This window comes from Misgurnus anguillicaudatus, chromosome 23 (assembly GCF_027580225.2).
Source record: "Misgurnus anguillicaudatus chromosome 23, ASM2758022v2, whole genome shotgun sequence".
NCBI classification, from domain to species: domain Eukaryota; kingdom Metazoa; phylum Chordata; class Actinopteri; order Cypriniformes; family Cobitidae; genus Misgurnus; species Misgurnus anguillicaudatus.
In genome coordinates, this window is record NC_073359.2 from 24,054,902 (window position 1) to 24,075,000 (window position 20,099).

The 20,099-nt window shown below is 36.7% G+C and overlaps 2 protein-coding genes across 3 annotated transcripts in view; both read left to right on the top strand.

Annotated features, from left to right (window-relative positions):
• Positions 1 to 13,452, top strand: part of ahr2 (aryl hydrocarbon receptor 2) — a 74,688-nt gene extending 61,236 nt beyond the window's left edge. The window contains exons 5-11 of the mRNA XM_055216704.2: positions 4,121 to 4,226; positions 4,473 to 4,612; positions 5,095 to 5,297; positions 6,098 to 6,207; positions 6,284 to 6,425; positions 6,511 to 8,314; positions 10,419 to 13,452. Coding sequence (XP_055072679.2) covers positions 4,121 to 4,226; positions 4,473 to 4,612; positions 5,095 to 5,297; positions 6,098 to 6,207; positions 6,284 to 6,425; positions 6,511 to 8,314; positions 10,419 to 10,526 — 2,613 coding nt within the window. The 3' untranslated portion in view covers positions 10,527 to 13,452. The remainder of the gene's footprint in view (positions 1 to 4,120; positions 4,227 to 4,472; positions 4,613 to 5,094; positions 5,298 to 6,097; positions 6,208 to 6,283; positions 6,426 to 6,510; positions 8,315 to 10,418) is intronic.
• Positions 13,453 to 14,601: 1,149 nt separating this feature from the next.
• Positions 14,602 to 20,099, top strand: part of ahr1b (aryl hydrocarbon receptor 1b) — a 34,847-nt gene continuing 29,349 nt past the window's right edge. Inside the window, exons 1-3 of one of the 2 annotated variants that reach the window (XM_055218279.2) lie at positions 14,602 to 15,040; positions 15,284 to 15,365; positions 17,100 to 17,287. In XM_055218279.2, coding sequence (XP_055074254.2) covers positions 15,325 to 15,365; positions 17,100 to 17,287 — 229 coding nt within the window. In that variant the 5' untranslated portion in view covers positions 14,602 to 15,040; positions 15,284 to 15,324. The remainder of the gene's footprint in view (positions 15,041 to 15,283; positions 15,366 to 17,099; positions 17,288 to 20,099) is intronic. The other variant, XM_055218280.2, reaches the window with a different exon arrangement.

The following is a 20,099-nucleotide window of genomic DNA, read 5'->3' on the forward strand; positions in this document are numbered from 1 at the left end:
TTTATTTTCTCTGCTAATTACAAATTAAGATATTTTGAAAAATGCAACCAAGCAACTCTCGGGCACCATTGACTTCCATAGTAAAAAAATTATATAAAGTCAATGGTGCCCCAGATCTGCTTGGTTACCAACATTTTAGTTTGAACCTATCCCTTTAAGTCCCAAAAGCTGTAAAAGAGCAACTTATGCGCAATAAAAATTTCCCCTAGCTAGGAATTTTGTTTTGTAAGCTAACATGCTCGCATAAATTTCTTGTTCTGCTAATCACAAATAAAGATATTTTGAAAATGCAACCAAGCAAATCTGGGGCACCATTGACTTCCATAGTAAAAAAAATATAATATGAAGTCAATGGTGCCCCAGATTTGCTTGGTTACGGAAATAATCCCTTTAAGTCCCAAAAGCTTTAAAAGAGCAACTTATGCACAATAAAAATTTCCCCTAGCTAAGAATTTTGTTTTGTAAGCTAACGTGCTCGCATAAATTTCTTTGCTCTGCTAATTACAAATTAAGATAATTTGAAAAATGCAACCAAGCAAATCTGGGGCACCATTGACTTCCATAGTAAAAAAATAATATAATGTCAATGGTGCCCCAGATCTGCTTGGTTATGGAAATAATCCCTTTAAGTCCCAAAAGCTTTAAAAGCGCAACTTCTGTGCAATAAAAAATTCCCTTGGCTAAGAATTTTGTTTTGTAAGCTAACATGCTCGCTACGCAAGTCTGTGTTGAACATCTCTTTTCTTCCTTGTTTTGTTTCAAAGCCTTATTCAAATTTATGTAAGCTAATATTTGCAAATGCTCGGAGATTAAGTGTTTTTATCCCCCCCTCGTCAGCCTGCGACGTGAGAGCGTATCTGACGGAGTTCGGTTTTGTTTATAGAAGAGGTGAAGCTTAAGGAAAGGACATCAAAGAGAAGCAAATTGAATGTTTGGATGCTTCATTAAAAAACTTGAAAAACCTGCTCGTCTGTGTGTGTGTACAAGTGTGCACAGACCGCAGCCTGATCTAAGAGAGCTCTTGTGTGTTTTTGTGTATACATGTGTGTGTTTCTGTGTGGGGGGTCGTGTATTGTGTGTGTATAGATTGTATGTAAGCTGTAGCTCGAAACCACAAAAGCCATTTCATCACTTGCATCCAACAATAAAAGCATTTAGGCTACATGTAACGCAAAGTATAATCAAATACATAATCTCGCTCTGAACACACAAAAAGTCTGTACAAAGTACAATACATACAGTGTGTAAATATACATATCGCCTATGTACTTACATATGCGATATATGAAAAGGAGCTGTGCTTTGTGCTGGTAGATGCATATAGTGTGTATGTCTGTGTGAATGTGCACCCTATTATCTGCTTTTCTCTCCTAATCCAGTCTATAGCATACAACACAAGTCAAGGTTGCCAGGATTATCCGGTCAGGCAGACCTACAACACCTGCACAGACACACATAATTGCATATCCACAGGCAGTAAACCAAACACCTGTTGAAACCTACAGTATTGTTTATTGAACAGTTTCTGAGTATTTATTGTATCACCATTCCAAAACTAAATTTGCTTTAATGTTAATTTTAGAGGGCTGGGCAATATACCGAATGTTTACATTATGCTTCGTTTAATTTTGTAAGGCTACATAATCGTATGTGCCATCATTTATATTGATGGTGCAAAGGTTTTAAAGCACTTTACATTTTTACAGATTTATAAATTTTTCAAACTCGTTGGTCCTCTGTAGGGACGGTGCTCATTTTAGTTTTTCTGAATTGATTATTTTGATACCAATTTAAAGGTTTATGTAAATACAATTCTCTTGTTTATGTTACTTGTTACTTGGTGTGTGGGAATTTTAGTGGCATCTAGTGGTAAGATTGCGTATTGCAACCAACAGCTCACCCCTTAATTTCAAAACGCATATGGTAGCCGCCACAAGACAAACATGTTATCATTTGAAACAACGTAGTGACGAACTACGCTCTGTAGAGCAGTTTTTCCGTTTAGGGCTACTGTAGAAACATGACGGCGACTTTCATGTAAGGGGAGTCGCTGTGTATGTAGATAAAAACGGCTCATTCTAGGTAATATAAACAATACAAATCATTTTGTAAGGTTTTTATACATCACTGATAAAGTAGTTATGTATATTATATTGCATTTCTGTCAAGAGGTCCTTATAAAAGTCCCACATTGCACCTTTAAGTCATTGGGGAATTTTAAATGCATTTAAATGTTGTTGAAATACAAATATGATAATATGTAAATATAGCTACATCGTAAAAAGAAGATTTGTTGGTTTAACTTAAAATAATTTAGCTGGTTGCCTTAAAAAAATTATATTAGTAAACAAATTGTGTTTAACTTAAAAAAAGTTACCAGGTTGCCTTAAAAAAAATTAAATATTAGTAAAAAAATTTGTGTTTATCTTAAAATATGTTACCTGGTTGCCTTACAAAAATTCAATATTGGGGAAAAATGTGTGTTTAACTTAAAATAAGTTACCTGGTTGCCTTAAAAAAATATTCGGATACAAATTTTAATTAATTCTTAATTGTTAATTAAGTCAAACTAATATTTTTAAGTTGAATTAACTTTTAAAAATTTTAAGGCAACCAGATAACTTTTCAAGTTGAACGAACTTTTTTACAGTGTATGTTTATCGTTTTTTTAAATATCCAATCGAAAGACGACTTACAAATCCATAACTAGATTTTTTTTACCTGGTTGCCTTAAAAAAAAATTAATATTAGGAAAAATATTGTTATTTAAAATAAACTAAAAATGTTAGTTAAGTCAAACAAATTTTTAAGTTGAATGAACTTAAAATTAACTAAAATTTTAAGGCAACCGGCTAACTTTTTTTTTTTTAAGTTGAACCATCTTTTTACAGTGTATGTTTAGCAGTTTTTTAAATATCAAATCAAAAGACGACTTAGAAATCCATAACTACTTTTTTTGTTTACCTGGTTGCCTTAAAAAATATATATTACTAAAAAACTGTGTTTTACTTAAAAAAAAAGTTACCTGGTTGCCTTAAAATTTTTAAATTTTAGTAAAATATTTGTAATTTAAAATAAACTTAAATATTAGTTCAATCAAATTAATATTTTTTAAATTGGATTAATTTAAAGTTTTAAGGCAACCAGATAACTTTTTTTTTTAAGTTGAACCAACTTCTTAACAGTGTATGTTTAGCAGTTTTTTAAATATCAAATCGAAAGACGACATACAAATCCATAATTAAATTTTTGTTATATTGGCCAGGTTTGCTTATGTTAAGTCAACTGAGGTTGTTGAAATTGCAATGTAAGAAATTATCACAAAATAATGTTTTCATCATGATCTATAAGATCTGCTGTTGAAAATATTTGCGTGTGGGAATGTGTGTTCATTTTAACATTTGAAAAAATGTTTTAGTTTCACCTGTTATATATAATTCAAGCCTCACATAAACTACTGTTAACACTTTTCTTCAGTGCAAATGCATGTACACATACTATATATCTGCACAGTTTTACATTGATATGTGTTTAAATATATTAGATGTATGTATATGTATTTGTATATGTTCCCTTTCTTTACACCCTTCCCCGTGTGCCCTCATTAACGTTTAAACATACGTGTGTTTGTGCAAGTAATCGTGATGTTTTAGACCATGTCTGGATTTGAGTCCTGTTTCTTATCCCACATTATGACAGCCTATAGCAATTAGTGCAAACAGACAGTAAGCGCTCAACAGAGAGAGGAAAAGCAGACCGAGTATGGATAGCATATCTCCTATAAATGTGCTCGCTTTTGAAAGACATGTGAGACTGTTGAGGAGACAAATCAGAAAATGTGATCTTTATTTAATCTACTGTTTAGGAGAAGGGGTGCGAATTCAAAATATGGGTGTGAATGTGAACCATGTGCACCATGCAATACGTGCCTGCTGCACATGCGTCGATTTGAAAATAAAACGGCAATAAGTGTGCTGGGACATGTTTTGGATAGTGGAAAAAGAATTAAATGTCATGCCATCAGGTAAAATGTGCATAGCCATTAGGATCTGCAGGAGAAATTGGTTAGGTTGTGGTAATCTTGTATGTTTTTTAATGTCGTCTTTCTTCTTCTTGACAGTCGGATGTGGTCCACCAGAGTGTGTTCGAGCTCATCCATACAGACGATCGCGCAATGTTTCGAAGGCAACTGCACTTCGCTCTCAACCCGGACGACAGCGACAACGGTTAGTAGCAAAATAGACTTCCGACAAGGGCTGATGAGATGTCATAATAAGCGTGCCAGCCCTGAATGTTTTGTGAATGAGTAACTCCCATAGTTGTCATTAAATTTGAATGTGGAAAAGATGACAGATTTTTAGCTTGGTTCAGATTTAAACAATGGTGCATTGTATAAACCCAGTATGCTGAGTCACAGACGATTGTTTTAATGTCTTTTTCTCTTCGTTTCGGATCAACCAATCGGCCTCCAGGAATGCAGAGCAGCAGTGACATCACCAGAGACATGGTGACCTACAATCCTCAACACATCCCTCCAGAAAACTCTTCCTTCCTGGAAAGAAGCTTTTGCTGCCGATTTCGTTGTCTTCTTGACAACTCATCTGGCTTCCTGGTAAATATTTGATATGTGTGACCCTGTCTGTGAAATTTACTTAAAGGTGGGGTGCATGATCTCTGAAAACCAATGACATTTGAACTCACCTAAACAAACACGCCCCTGCCCCAATAGAATCTGGACCTTTTTTGAAAGACCCGCCCCACACATACGCAACCAAGGCAACAATGTGATTTAGACACGCACCTTACTGCTGATTTGGCGACAAGTGTGTTTTGGTAGTTGGCCAGACTCCCTTTTCCAAAGCATTTTTTTAGAAATCGTGCACTCTGCCTTCAATGTAGGATGATTCGCAAAATTAAAAACTAGCTGGGTTTTCACAGATTGGGTAACCTTTTTTTTTGGTTTAGACTCAACAACTGGTTGTCTGTGTTCACAATGATACATAAAACCAGCTGAATAAATAAATCAGTTGTAGACTGTTTGCACTCATTGTCTGACCCTCTTGACCCGTGAATGACTTTCCTTTTGCCCCCAAGGCCCTAAACTTCCAGGGAAGGCTGAAATATCTCCACGGCCAAAACAAACTGGCAGAAGACGGGACCATGGTCCACCCTCAGCTGGCTCTTTTTGTCGTAGCCACACCCCTTCAGCCACCCTCCATCTTGGAAATCAGAAGCAAGACTCTGCTTTTCCAAACCAAACACAAGCTGGACTTCACACCTTTGGGAATCGACACAAGGTAGCTTGGTTTAGTCTTCTTGAAGGCAATGGCAACATTACGGTACATTCACACGGGACTGCAGCGTGGCCAACAGCCTATCACAGTGGCCGCTACACATGCTCCAGTCTTCCATAAACGTAATTGGGTGGCTTTGCCTAGGTTATTTGCATAAGGCGATCTGATTGGCGGACGCACGCTTTGCCACTTGAAAAGTTGAAAAATGTTCAACTTCTGCCGTGAGCAACGGCAGCGGCGTCGACGGATCCACAATTCAGTTCGGCAACGCTTCACCCATTAAAAGTGAAGCGGATGTGTTAATGCTTATAACATTTTTGAGGATTGTAAGATACTTAAAAGTTAAATGATAACTGAGATCAAAATTTAAATTAAAAGTATATGCTCGTCGGAGCCAATGGTGTAGTGGGCCGTTTCGGCACGAGTACTTTGCCGATTCCATACCCCCTCTCCACCCTGTACTTTAATGTACTCTCCTTACATACTGCCTATCAAATAAAGGCAAAAATGGCCCAAACAATAACTTTAAAAAAGTATATGATTTAAGGTGGATGCATTTTTTATTTGGTAAGAAGCACTGGTTAGATGCATGTTGAAAGGTCATGTGACTCATTAATTCTGTAATAATCCCACATACACATTCACATTGTGGCTGTTTTGACAAAAGTAGCCATTTTGTTCTCTTAGAAACACAACGGGATGAAAACACTGCTTTATTCACAAATTTTAATTTGCAAATAAAATGAGCAGCTTGGACAGAAATACGCTGTTAAAGTTTTCCTACCTTGTTTCTCATCTTGCAGAGGAAAGGTGGTTCTTGGCTACACTGAAATTGAGCTCTGCATTCGAGGATCTGGATATCAGTTCATTCATGCTGCCGACATGATGCACTGCGCAGACAACCACATCAGAAGTAAGTTATCGCCGACTTGACCTGCTTTTAAATAAGACTTTTCAGTAATAGAGGTTTCTCTTACACGTTCTTGCAGTGATAAAGACAGGAGAAAGTGGTTTAACAGTCTTTAGACTGCTCTCAAAAGGAGGTACTTGGGTCTGGGTGCAGGCGAATGCCAGGCTTGTGTATAAAGGAGGACGACCTGATTTCATCATTGCTCGACAGAGAGCATTGACGTAAGTTGAACCTATACCTGTATTTTGGTAATGTACTTTGATCTCTTTGTATTGCTGTAATGACCAAAATGTCTATATTTTTCAGTAATGAGGAAGGTGAGGAACACCTTCGACAAAGGAAGTTGCAGCTACCTTTCAATTGCGCCACCGGTGAGGGGGTACTGTACGAGACCGGCCCCACACTGGACATCACAGAGATTCAAAATCAGAACAAAGGTCAGAAGATGCACAACCCTCCATCTGTGGACCCAGATTCTCTACTTGGATCTATGCTAAAGCAGAACCCTAGTGTCTACAATCAGAGCAACGATCCCAATTCCCAGTTCAACCTGGACAGGGCCTTTAGGGATAGCCATGCCTTGCTTAATGTTCCTGGGAACACCTGCCAGCCATCACCCCTGAACACGATGGCTGGGATAAAGGAAGAAAACAATGTCAAGGAGATGGTGGAATCCTTACAGCAGATCATGGGGGACAGCACTCTTTGTAACAGCATGCAAGACCTCGATGTCGACAATTCGGAGCTGAAGGAATGGGAGGCATTTTTGGTCAGGATAAACCAAAATAACACGATGGATCTTGATGATATCATCACCAACGACATACTTTCCTACGTCGAGGATGCTCTTTTCAAGGACAATGGTATTCAGCTGCCCGACCAGCTTAAGGGCCAGGATCCTTTTATTGAGGTTCCAGAGATGGACTTACAGAATACCTTAACTGCTAACCAGGGATTCAACGGCCAGCCGGGAATGCTCTCGGGATCCCCCGGTCAAGCTGGGTTTATGGGAATGAACATGCAAGAGGTTGTGGATGCCGGTAGTCCTGGAAGAGGGTTGGCGAAGCTGACCCATATTGGGCCGCAGATGCCAATTGTACCTAACAATACTTTCGTCCAGTCGTTTGGACTGGATCAGACACCCCAAAAGACACCCGGCAACAATCAAGTTATGTTTAATTCTTCTCTTGGCATGCCGTGTAGCCAGCAGCAGACCCAAGTCAGGCTTGGTCTTCAGCCCCAGCAGACCCTGTATGGTGCCGTGAAAGAGAATGGAATCACACAATGTGGCCAGAGAAACATGCTGACTGGAAACCAGACCCATCCCAACACAATGTCTTTGCCTCTTCAAAACTCTATATTGCAGGGCACCGCCACCCAGCCAATGGCCTTCCACAATCAAAACTCTCTTTCCCAGCAACAATCGATAAATCACAACCCTCAGTGGGTACCATCCGTGTCCGACACCAACAGTATCGTGGATAGCCTGATAGACAGTTGTACCCATAATGTTTCAGTTGCACAAGATGCAGGACTGCAATCTGCCCCTACCGCACACTTACAAGGACAGTTTTCTCTTCATACTCAAAATGTCGCCAATCCAGGACTGACCGCCTGGCAGGTGCCCAAGTCCACTCCACAGCAGCTCCCTAAATCACTGTCCGGTGGACATCAGAATATGACCGGACTCTACGGAGACCCACTCGGACAGTTAATGTCACAGACAAACGCGCAAGGATTTGGGTCTGGCTTCCTGCCCCAGAAAACCGTTAGTAACGGCTATCCTCAGCAGGTGGACACGATTAACAACGGCCCTCATCCGATCGCAAACAGCTGCATGTTCGTAAATACCCCTCAACCCAGGGTAAATGGGATGCAGTATGGTTCCGCAGATCTGTCGTCCTGTCAGATGGCTAAAGGTCTCTTGACCCAGAGTCCAACTCAAGCATCTTGCTACTACCAAAGAGGACCTAGCGAATCAATCGTGGGTTCATCGGTCATCCCGCAAGAGGACACCAATATCAGTCCCATGGCCTGCCAAGTCCCGCTAGGATTGACTCCGGAGAACATCATTGCTCAGCAGTATCTCTCCTGCAATGGCCAGACACAGGTAAACGCCATTAATGTAATTATAACTCGAAACTAACATGCTCAAACATCAAAGCACCAGGTGTGCGACTCCCTATTTTTAGATGATATAATCTGTGGATATAATGGAACTGCCCTGTTCTTACCCCAGGCTCAATGTGTCTGCACTTATGAAGGTTTTTTTGTCATTACAGCGTTGCTGGAATTCACAATGGTTTGTGGGTAGAGAGTACTTTGTTGGGATGTTACTAGCGTTAGCATGTGTGAAGGTTTTTTCTAAGAGCATTTTGGACAGATACTCAGGATAAATGTGTTCAGTCATGTTCATTCAACTTGTGTGGGGAAAAGTTAGGTGCAGTTTTAGGTAGGGATGGGTGAATAGATAGATACATGAGTTAAATGTTGCATGTAACTAGGTGGTACACCCCTAAAAGTGCTACAAATGGTTTTTCACAGTGAAGGTATAGCCATTTTTGGTTATCCGAACCTAAGCTTCTTAAAGGGATAGCTACCCACATTCACCCCCACATTATGCTGAACACAAAGGAAGATATTTTGAGCAATGTTTGTAACCAAACCCTTTTTGAGAACCATTGACTTCTATAGTATTTTGTTTTTCTTGTATGGAAGTTAATGGTGCTCCTGCTTCCTGTTTGATTATGAATATCTTCCCATGTGTTATTACAAATAACTATCCTTTCAAAATTATTATTAATTTCTTACCTTTTATTAGTCTAAAGCAGGAGTTTTGGAACTTTATAAGGCCAAAATCCCCCAAATATGGTAATCTTTTGTGAGGGACCCCCTACCTACCATTTATATCAATTTACATATTTTTATGCATAACAAATATAATTGGCTACCATTATAGCACACTAGAAAGATACAAAGAAAATATTTAAACAGACATTTTCTGAGGATCCCCTAGAGCAGGGTTCCTCAAATCTTACCCTGGAGGTCCAGAGCACTGAAGAGTTTAGCTCCAACCCTAATCAAACTTACCCATCTGTGATTTTCTAGTGATCATGAAAACCTTGATTAGCTTGCTCAGGTGTGTTTGATCAAGGTTGGAGCTAATCTCTGCATTGCTCCAAGGTAAGATTTGGAGAAGGGGGTCCTAGAACCTCCTGGGGGCCACCAAACCCATGGTCTAAAGAACTTTTTCCAGTACAGGGAACCTTTTGGTTCTGTGAATGTTAAACTCTAGGGAACCATACAGCTAAAAATGGTTCCTCTAGTCAGGGGGTGCCCAAACTCGGTCCTGGATTGCTGTTGTCTTGCAAAGTTTAGGTCCAACTGTCCAAGTTTCTAGCATGCATATTAAAGCCGCCTTTCCAGTGTACTCGACATTTGGACACGACTGTCGGAGTTCGCCCCCTAGTGGAAGTCGTCATGAAATTGCAGTTAAATCGTAAATCCGTGCCAACATGGGAGAGAAGCACACTCCAATGCAAGAGCCTTAAAGGTCGGGGGGCACGATCTCTGAAAGCCAATGTTGACATTTGAAATCACATAAACAAACATGCCCCTACCCCAATCGAATCTGGAACTTCTTTTGATAGAAGGTCAAATTTTTATACGAATCCAACTCTGATAACAGATCCGAAAATTACGCATTCACAGATGGTCGTAGCCCCTTTGCGACTCTCCATTTGGAATGAATGACTTTCGGTTTATCAGCCGTTGTTTGTGGTGTATAGCAGAAAGGCGGCTTAAGACTTTAATTAGCTCCGTCAGGTGTGCTTGATTGGGGTTCGATTGGACACTGGCTCTCCAGGACCGAGTTTGGGCACCCCTGCTCTGTCACCTTGTAGCGCCTTAAGTTTTAGAAGTGTAGTCAATTTAACTTCTGTTGAGTTTATGCCATGTCTCTCTCTTGGATGGGTCAGACCCATTGTCTTAGTGGAGTCAGAATGTTCTGGCTTTAAATTTGATTGATCTCCATGTAGTACACAAACTACTCTCTACTCTATTATTCAGAAATACTAAAGAAAGAGCAAAATCGTTGCACGCAAAGGTTTAAAATTCTGCTTTAAAGTTTTTCCATGCAACACTTAACAAACATGACATGATCGCCACGGAATGGGAAAAACATTCCTCATGGTTTCAATTTTGTCCCCTCGCAGATCGCAAGCCGCCCACTGGAAGAGGAAGCAACGTTCCACTTTCCACCGCTGGTCAACGGAACTGCCTACTTTTCCGAGAACAACCAAAGCAATTGCTGTGACTATTAGACAGAGATGTCACCGACACGTCATGAGTCTGACAAGCAGCGCACCTTTCTATAAAAAAGTATGCATGCTTGTTTGTCCCTCGAAAGAGATGCCTCCGCTTCTGATGAAACTCTTGGCTGACAACCTTCAAGACTTTAGAAATCTGAGAGCACACTCAACAACCACACTTAGTTTTACACTCACTTTCACAATCTTTGACAAATACGCAGAATTTTTTTTTTTCGTTTAAAGCATCGTCCTATATAGATTTCGCTTCGTTTGGTTGTTTTGTTTTGTATGCATCACCACTCTGGCAAGGTAAACGCTGAGAGAGAGAGAGAGAGAGAGATGTGTGAGCAAGTGTGTATGTGGCGAGAGAGCCGAGAGTTAAATTATGAAGTATGCAGAAGTTAAGGTGGAACCTTTTAATTGCGGCATAGATTCCAGAGAAAACGATTCGCGTCGAGCACAAGATGCTATTTATTGGGGTAAGTTTCGTCTCAAAAAGGGAACGGCAATCTCATTGGTGAGGATACACAGGCCCTTTATATTGCTACCTATGCACTTAAGAGGTCCCACCTGTAGACCTTAAACCCTAGTGTTAGCATTGTACAGTAGCTTAGTCCTAATAATCCAGCGAGTGTGTTTTCATAATATGAATACTCTACTAATGGCCTGCGGGTCGTTATTGGACTGCAGGAACAAATTGCTGATTTGTTCACAGAAAAATTGCCCTACAGCTCCGCCTACTTGGACTTTGCGGACGACGGCGATGGACTGTTTAGCGTCCGAATTTCTTACGGACGAGTCCGTAAAATTGTTGGATGTGAGAAATAAGTGACGCCATCGTATTGGATATCCCCGAAGAGGAGACGCGTCACGTTTTCAACAGAAACTAACTTTGTGGCTGCTTTTGGTTTTTTATATTGCAGGATATTTTTTCTTCAAGGAGTAAAAATGAATACGTAAAGACTTTAATTCCCTTGGACATCGTGCGTCCTCTCTTGCCACCCTTTTAACCGTATGTTTATTGTGTATTACAACAGTAACAGAATGTTATGATTCAGCTTATCATTTTTTTTCTTTTATTTTGTCTTTTGTATTTTTTTAATGCATATAATCAAAATTATAAAAATGCCATTGAGCCATTTTTGTTCACTTTTCTGGTTATAGATTATATACGCCCTCGCTTTTTGTTAACGCTTTTGCTTTAATTCTTATGAGAGAATTCTAGGAATTCTTGAATCTTGTTACGTGCCATGACAATCACACCGGTCAGCTGATCCCGCCTCCAAAGAGATTTCGCAAAAAAAACTTGTTGAAGAAAAATAATTGTCAAAGAAAAAGGATGGGTTTGATTTTCCAATTGTTACGACCAAAGTGAAACTACGTATACACTTCGTATACGAGGCATAAAGTTTGTAATCCCCATGTGCCTTATTTTAGGAGAATTTTAAATAGTAATTTAATACGATTTTATAGCATTATGACACATTTCTCATAGCTTTGGAAAAATGACTGTTGGTTGTTTCGTAAAAAATGAATCGCCTTCTTTTTGAAAGGCTCCGATTTTGTACGTTTAATTTTTTTTATCAATCCCGCTTAATTTACTCGTAGAAACTTGTTGTGTTTTAGACTGTTGTTGATCTTAGAGATTGCACTTTCTCTTCTCGGCTAGGACAGAACATGTGTGGTGTGATATATATAAGCCCAAAGCTTTTGTCCTTTCATCGTCTAAAATAGGAACACCGTGTGCCTTAATTTCTTTCCCCCCTCAAGGATATTTCATTTATTCCCTTCATTTTCTCTGTCTTTAAGTAAAACGATTGTGGCTTGCGGAAGGAGGAACGGATTTGAAATGGCAGCTATAATTGAATCTGAGAAGCAATGTATTTAACAACTGGTTGTTGTTGTTGTTAGCATGGACGGAATCGCTAATGCTAGTTGACGCTAGTATGCTACGTGTTGTACATAGCCTCACAGTTTAAGTTACAGGACACTTACATTCACACTTATTTTGTTTTTTTATTTTATTTTTGAGATTAGCAACTTTTGTTTTCCTTTTGGTTTTTGTTCGTTCTGAACGCTAAAGGAGATAAGATGTATGATAAGATGTAAATACGCGCGTTCTCTATTTGATTGCCGGATGTCTGGCAGCTTAGAGTGGAGGTTAGTATGAATACGCGATTGATGATTGATCTGTTTAGTAGTTTGTACTGTCGATTTAAGATCACGCACAAATAAACGCAACGGATTGGTTTGCGCAAATGTGATTTTCGCGTACCGTATCGCACCACGTGCGATGCAATGAACCCCGCCCACAGTATAATCTCGTAACTGCATATTAAACGATCATTACCATTTGCATTGGCTTTATATCTGGTAATGCAGTTTCATATTCGCATTCGTTTTATATTGAAATAAAGATGCTTAGGCTTAGATTCGCACCATTTTGCTTTCATTTCCCGTTCCCTCAAAGTGCCATTGATTAAAACAGATTTATATTTCATAGACCTCACTAACAGCTTTGAACGCCCCCGTGTGCCAATAATCGGTAGCCTTTTGGACACCCAGCTCTTCACCACTAAACTATACAAGAGAAACAAAAGCACTTATTCTCGCATAACGTGTTTGTGAGGTCGCTTCATATGCAGTATCCTTGTTTATTTGTTGTATTTTTGTTCGTTTCTGTGCTTGTTTTTTTCACCCAGCATTGTAAATGCTTTCACGTGTATTGTATATCTTATTTTGTACATTGTTTCGCACAACTTTAAAGTCTATATACGTTAACGGATGTCCCGCAAATACAGCCATAAACATACATCTATATTATGCAATATAGCTTTTGTTTGTTTGTTTTGTATTTGTATTATCAAATTGATTCATTTTTGTTGTTTCTCTTAATACTCATATCTTTATAACATTAAAAGGTGGCTATTCACTCAAACGTTTTTCTTGCTTGTTTTGTCCGAAAATGAAACATTTATACACATCAATCATATGCACATACAGTATGCATCAGTTTCAGACATTGAATTGTTTTCAGGTGTGACCCTGGTTGACCTACATTGGACAGAGTTGTGAGGTTGTAGTGTTCATGTTTACCACGTGGGGGTGCTAATGTACATATTTAGAATATGTGTCAATAGACTTCTTTAGTATAGGTTATTAGTTTAAAATTAAAATGTTTTATGTTCTGGTCAGATTAAATTAATCGACCTATTTAGTACAGCCATGCTGTGATTTATTTATTTGTTTTAAATAAATTAGCGTTCTTCTCGTGGTTGACCACAATTTTATAGGGCGTAGTACAACAAACTGTGGGAGATGTACAAATTTCTTTTGAATCTTTTATTCATTCCTTCCTTTTCAAGTACATATACATGAAACAGATGTTTGCAATGTGTATTGCGAGTCAATGGACATAAAAGGAGTCTTCTTTACCTACTATTACAGTATATAGTGACATCATTATATTAATTAAGTGCTTTTTATAGGAATGAAGTCATAAAAAAGCATAACAGATAAAAAATAGAAGAATCAGGTAAATGTTTGCTAAAGTATAACACACCCTGTGGATATAATCACAATAATCACTTTTCAAAATATGGTTGAACAATTTGTGGAACAAATAGGAAAAATAAAATTTAACGTGTGTGTGTGTGTTTGAAGGATTTATTACACCAAAAATGTCTAACATAATAAACCCAAATAAAAAACAAAATGGGTTTTCAAGTTCTCTTAACCTTCGTGTAAAACTGTACAATACTTCAGTATTTACTATAGTAAATTGTAGTACTTTGTTAATGTATACAGTATTCTGTAGTATTAGCGTATTAATTATAATTAAATGATAAACTCCAGTAAATACTGTAGTAAAAAACAAAGTGTAAATACTGCAGTATTTTTTCAGTCTAGACGTTAAATTAATATTAATTAGGTCACGCTAGTAACCTTCCCTGACAGTCCGTCACGTGAAACTCATTAATATTCATGAGCCAACATGTTCCACCCACATACTAACGTCTGCGAATCAGAAAAGCCTATGAGCGAGCGTCATCTAATTAATATTAATGAGACGTGTTAATTCCTAATTCTTTTGACCTATCACGGGGTGTAAAGTCTGACGTCCTGTTTCCTAGGAGATTTTTCCCCTTTGCCTTTAAGCCGCGGCCTCGGATGCTCCGCGCGCTATTCCGAGCAAATCTGTGCTGGTTGCCTGGTCAACCACATGCGCGCGCATCTAACCTGACTCGGATGTCGGGGGCGCGCAGTTGTGGGACTTAGCGGAGCAGTTGAAGCAAAAAAATGACACGAAGCGAGGGCAAATGATGACTTTGGATTTCGATTATTTTGTGCATATATAGATTGTTATTTATTATTTTATCCTTGCACGTGAGTTTGAAAGTTTGTTTATTATACTTGACGACACTAAAGATGAGGAATATAAAGAGTCGCGTGCACCTGCTCTCAGTTTATATGACTGCTGATATTGCGCCTCACCTGAATGTCTGAAGAGGAATTACACTTTTTTTGTAGGCTATCTTTTATTTTTTGTTAAAAGTATATTAGGCTGTTTCATGCAGTTGTGGGGACTCTGACTCGGTCCCTTTTTTGGACAAAACAATAATTTTAACACTATTAAAATTATGTTTTTATCATGAACTTCGACTTTTGATTTTAACGCCCATGCCCTGCACTAGAAGAAGCCTGATTTTTTATTTTTAGTTGTATTTTGTATATAGAATAGGGGGGCCTCGCTGTTGGGTCTGTTTTAGAGTTGAATCTATTGGATCTGAGGAGTTATTGAAGTGTAAGCATGTATGCAGGACGCAAAAGAAGAAAACCAGTGCAAAGAGCGTAAGTGCTATACGTTTATATGTATATAACATTATTTGTGTTTTTGTGATAGACACTCATATCCTCTGAATGTCTTTACTGACTTTGAACTTAGTTTGAAATACCAAATTACTAAATTGTTATTAATTACTGTTTATTAATTATTTAGATAATTATATAATTATTAAATTATTCAAAATATTTTAATTAATGTCAACAAAAGTGTGTGTTTATGTCTGACCCAGAAACTCAAGTCAGTTCGGGTGTGACCCATATTAAATGTTTATTTGTGTCATATCAACATATATTTTTATGTTACTTAACAAATTAAGTTAAACAATTTCAACATGTTTTTATAAGTTATGTACACTTTTTAAGTCAAAACTTAAAATAGTAGGTTGAATTGACTTGCAATACCTAGTTGTTTTAACTTCATGCTTCATTTATTTATTTATTTTTGAAAGGCCATTCTGTAAAAAAAACATTGTTAATATTCATATTTTACTCTTTTATTTCCACGTAAGTTTACATAAAAATTAGGAAGAGGATAAGTGTCAAATTAACAGGTTATTTATTTTCATTATTATTTTAGAATCCGTTTAAACGAACATTTCACTGCAAAAATGCAGCATTTTTTACAAATCAACATATATTTTATGCTAATTTAACTTATAAGAACTAGTTGGCTTTTTTACTTTTTAAAGTTTTGTCAAATAGTAGGTTGAATTGACTTGGAAAACCAAATTGTTTTAACTTCATGCTGCATTTATTTTTACAGTCGAAGGCATTTCGGTCAAAAAAAAAAATTGTCAATATTTATGTTTTACTCTTTTATTTCCACTTAAGACCACATGAAAATTAGGAAGAGGATAAATGTAAAATTAATTAGGTTAATTATGTTTAGTTTTTTATTTAGAAACCATTTAAACAAACATTTCACTGTAAAAAAATGCAGCATTTTTGTCAAATCAACATATATGTTTGTATGCTAATTTAACTGAAAAGAAGATATGTCAAATATTCACATGTCAAAACTTAAAACAGTACGTTAAATTGACTTGCAAAACCATGCTGCATTTTTTTGGTGTTGGTACAAATATTTAAAATATTATGCACTTTTTGTTTTCATTTTAATAAAATTTAACTGCTTTTTACAAGGAAAGCTCAAAGTACCTCGATTATCAGAATCATATTACAGTTTTTTATTTTATTTTGTTTACTTTATTAATTTCGAATCAATTTTATCTGTCTTTTGATAAGTAACATTTATATGTTTATATCAATGATATAAACTTAATAGTTGTAGCTTGTATCCTAAATAATAATTAGACCTAATATTATTTAATGTTACATGAACGATAATAATTATTATATTTGCTATATTTATTTTACCATTAATAAAACATTTCTGTAAAAAAATTACAGTATTAATGGCAGCTGTTTGCCAGTAACTTACTGTAGATTTGAATTTATGTTATTTATTGAGGAACAGTTTGTTCAACATCAAACATAAATCTTTATCTTTACAGAATAAAATTAAAACAACATGCAAAGCATTATAGGAATCAAAATTACAGTCTTTTCTGTATCCCATCTGTATTGTTTAGATGCTCATAATGAAATCAAGTAACTTTTGTGCATCATTGTTTTAAGAGATTTGTTATGAGTTACAACCCTGCTTAACTGAATTGTTTCATAACAATATGATGTGACCTGTGTGATCTCAAGACTCTTGCGTATTCTTGTTATTTTTAGTGTGAAAGCACCCCCGGCTGAAGGGTCGAAGTCGAACCCGTCCAAACGTCACAGAGATCGCTTAAACTCCGAGCTGGACCGGTTGGCCAGCCTCCTTCCGTTTCCAGAGGAGGTCACCAGCAGTTTGGACAAACTCTCCATACTGCGTCTGAGCGTCAGTTACCTGCGTGCTAAAAACTTCTTTTCAGGTCAGAGTCCACATAGAGCTTTGATGTGATGTGATGTGGTGCGAGTGTGTATAGCAATGTGTGTGTGTGTTCTGGAATGTAACCATACAATACAGGATCCTGCATGTATAAAGTGTTTATGACTTTAGCTGCATGGGCCTAAATTCTCAAGACCGGGCCTGGAGCTATTAGTCCTGTTTAACAAGTGCAGGTGCATGAGTCACCTTATGTTATGCTAGGAGTGAATTAAGGTCATGCATATTATAAAAATACAGATGGCCTTTTTTGACTCATCCATGCAGGCATTTACTGTGTTTGTTTCTTTGGAGAAAATAGCCTTTGTGTTTCTATTCCCAGATTTACATGTCCAATCTGTTTTGATTTGTTTTAAATCATCTGGCTTGTTAGCCCCCTTTTTGTGACGTTCTCCCTCCATGAAGTTTGAGTTTCTTGCTAATTTGTTTGTTTTCGGCATCGCTCAGAAGAACGGCAACGTCAGCACATTCTGTATTATTTACTCTAAAAGCTTTCGGACGAAGCCCTGGTTCCTTGCGGTGTGGTCTCAGCTGTCTTTCCCATCACCAAAACACATTTAGTCCCATTACCAAACACTTTTAGCTCACTGAGAAATACATCCACACTTTAGCGTTTATGTGCACACAAAAATCCTGTCTTCTGATTCATCAACCAATAAACAAACAAATTAAAAGCCAATTTATCCGAAACGTGACGTAATAAGATTAAAACGTTATTGGCGTTGATGTTGCGCACTGCGGGAATACGTTTCCATTGACGCATGAATAATTCAAGATTACGGCTTGAAGTATTTATAAAATGGAGCTGTGTTTATTTAAACGATGAGAGAATGTAAAATGGCTCTTAAGGTGAATATGTGAGGAACAGGTCGAGTGTTTGGGATAAAAATGTGTTTTTCGTACGTGTGCGTTTATGATTGGCTGTAAACGATTAACTATGTTGTTTTATAACAATGGTTTATTGTTGAATGATGTTACACAGTTACACCATCAGTTTTGGTTGTGTTTATTAATTGCCATTTAGTTTGGTTCAAAACAAAACCAATATTACGAGCTTACAGTAATTAGATTTTTTTAATCGTAAACAAAAGCCGAAGCGAACTGTACTGCACAGAATATGTCCGTTTTTTTGTATAATTTTTTTATTTTTTGCTAAATTTACTAAAAAACAAAAAATGTGGTATGTGGCCCTGTACAACCAGTAAACAAAAGCCGAAGCGAATTGAACTGCACAGAATATGTCAGTTTTTTTGTATAATTTTTTGCTAAATTTACCAAAAAACAAAAAATGTTATTATTAGCGAATTGAACTGCACAGAATAAGTCATTTTTTTGTATAATTTTTTTATTTTTTGCTAAATTTACTAAAAAACTAAAAATTTAATATGTGACCCTGTACAACCAGTAAACAAAAGCCGAAGCAAATTGAACTGCACAGAATATGTCCGTTTTTTTGTATAAATTTTTTTTTTGCTAAATTTACTAAAAAACAAAAAAAATTATTATAAGCGAACTGAACTGCACAGAATATGTCAATTTTTTTGTATAATTTTTTTATTTTTTGCTAAATTTACTAAAAAACCAAAAAAATTATATGTGACCCTGTACAACCAGTAAACAAAAGCCGAAGCGAATTGAACTGCACAGAATATGTCAGTTTTTTTGTATAATTGTTTTTTTTGCTAAATTTACTAAAAAACAAAAAATTGTATTATTAGCAAATTAAACTGCACAGAATATGTCAAATTTTTTGTATAATTTTTTTATTTTTTGCTAAATTTACTAAAAAACAAAACATTTATATGTGACCCTGTACAAACAGTAAACAAAAGCCGAAGCGAATTGAACTTTACAGAATATGTCCGTTTTTTTGTCTAATTTTTTTATTTTTTGCTAAATTTACTAAAAAACAAAAAATATTATTATTAGCGAATTGAACTGCACAGAATATGTCAAATTTTTTTGTATAATTTTTTTACTTTTTGCTAAATTTACTAAAAAACAAAAAATGTTATATGTGACCCTGTACAACCCTGTACAAATAAGGGTAATTTTGACAATGAGGTACATGCTAAATAATAAATAATCTTTAAATTGATGTATGGTTTGTTAGAATAAGGACAATTTTTGGCTGAGATAAAACTATTTGAAAATCTAGAATCTGATGGTGCAAAAAATCTAAATATGAAGGCCTTAGCAAGACATATTACTAATGATAAATACATTTTTGACATATTTACAAAATATCTTCATGGAGCATGATCTTTACTTAATATCCTAATGATTTTTTATATTAAAATTAAAATAATTGCTACAAATATAGTATTCGTGCGACTTATGACTGGTTTTGTGGTCACATATAAAAATCTCATAATTTTCTTCCCGTATCCCAAATACACATGACTTAATTTCTTCAGCTGAACGCAAACAATTTAATATAAATATTTTAATTTTTGAATATAAAATAATTTGTGTTCACCTACATTTGGGATGGCTTGAGGGTGTACAATTGAAAATAGGTAGAGACTACCTTTAAATTATCTTCTATCGTACAAATATATCTTGATGATGGCTCGGTCCGATCATACACCCTTTTATGGCGAATACCCCAGCCAAATTATGTTTAGCAACTGACTCATGATCAGCGCAAACAGCCTTTGAAGGCCTCCTCGGGGATGAAGGGCATTTTAAGATACCCTTTCGTTGAATGTAGGTCAGGGTTTCTTAACACTTAATGCCTCGGGAAGTTTCGTGTATTATTGGAGAGACGGCATCTATAACAAGACCCCAATTAAACT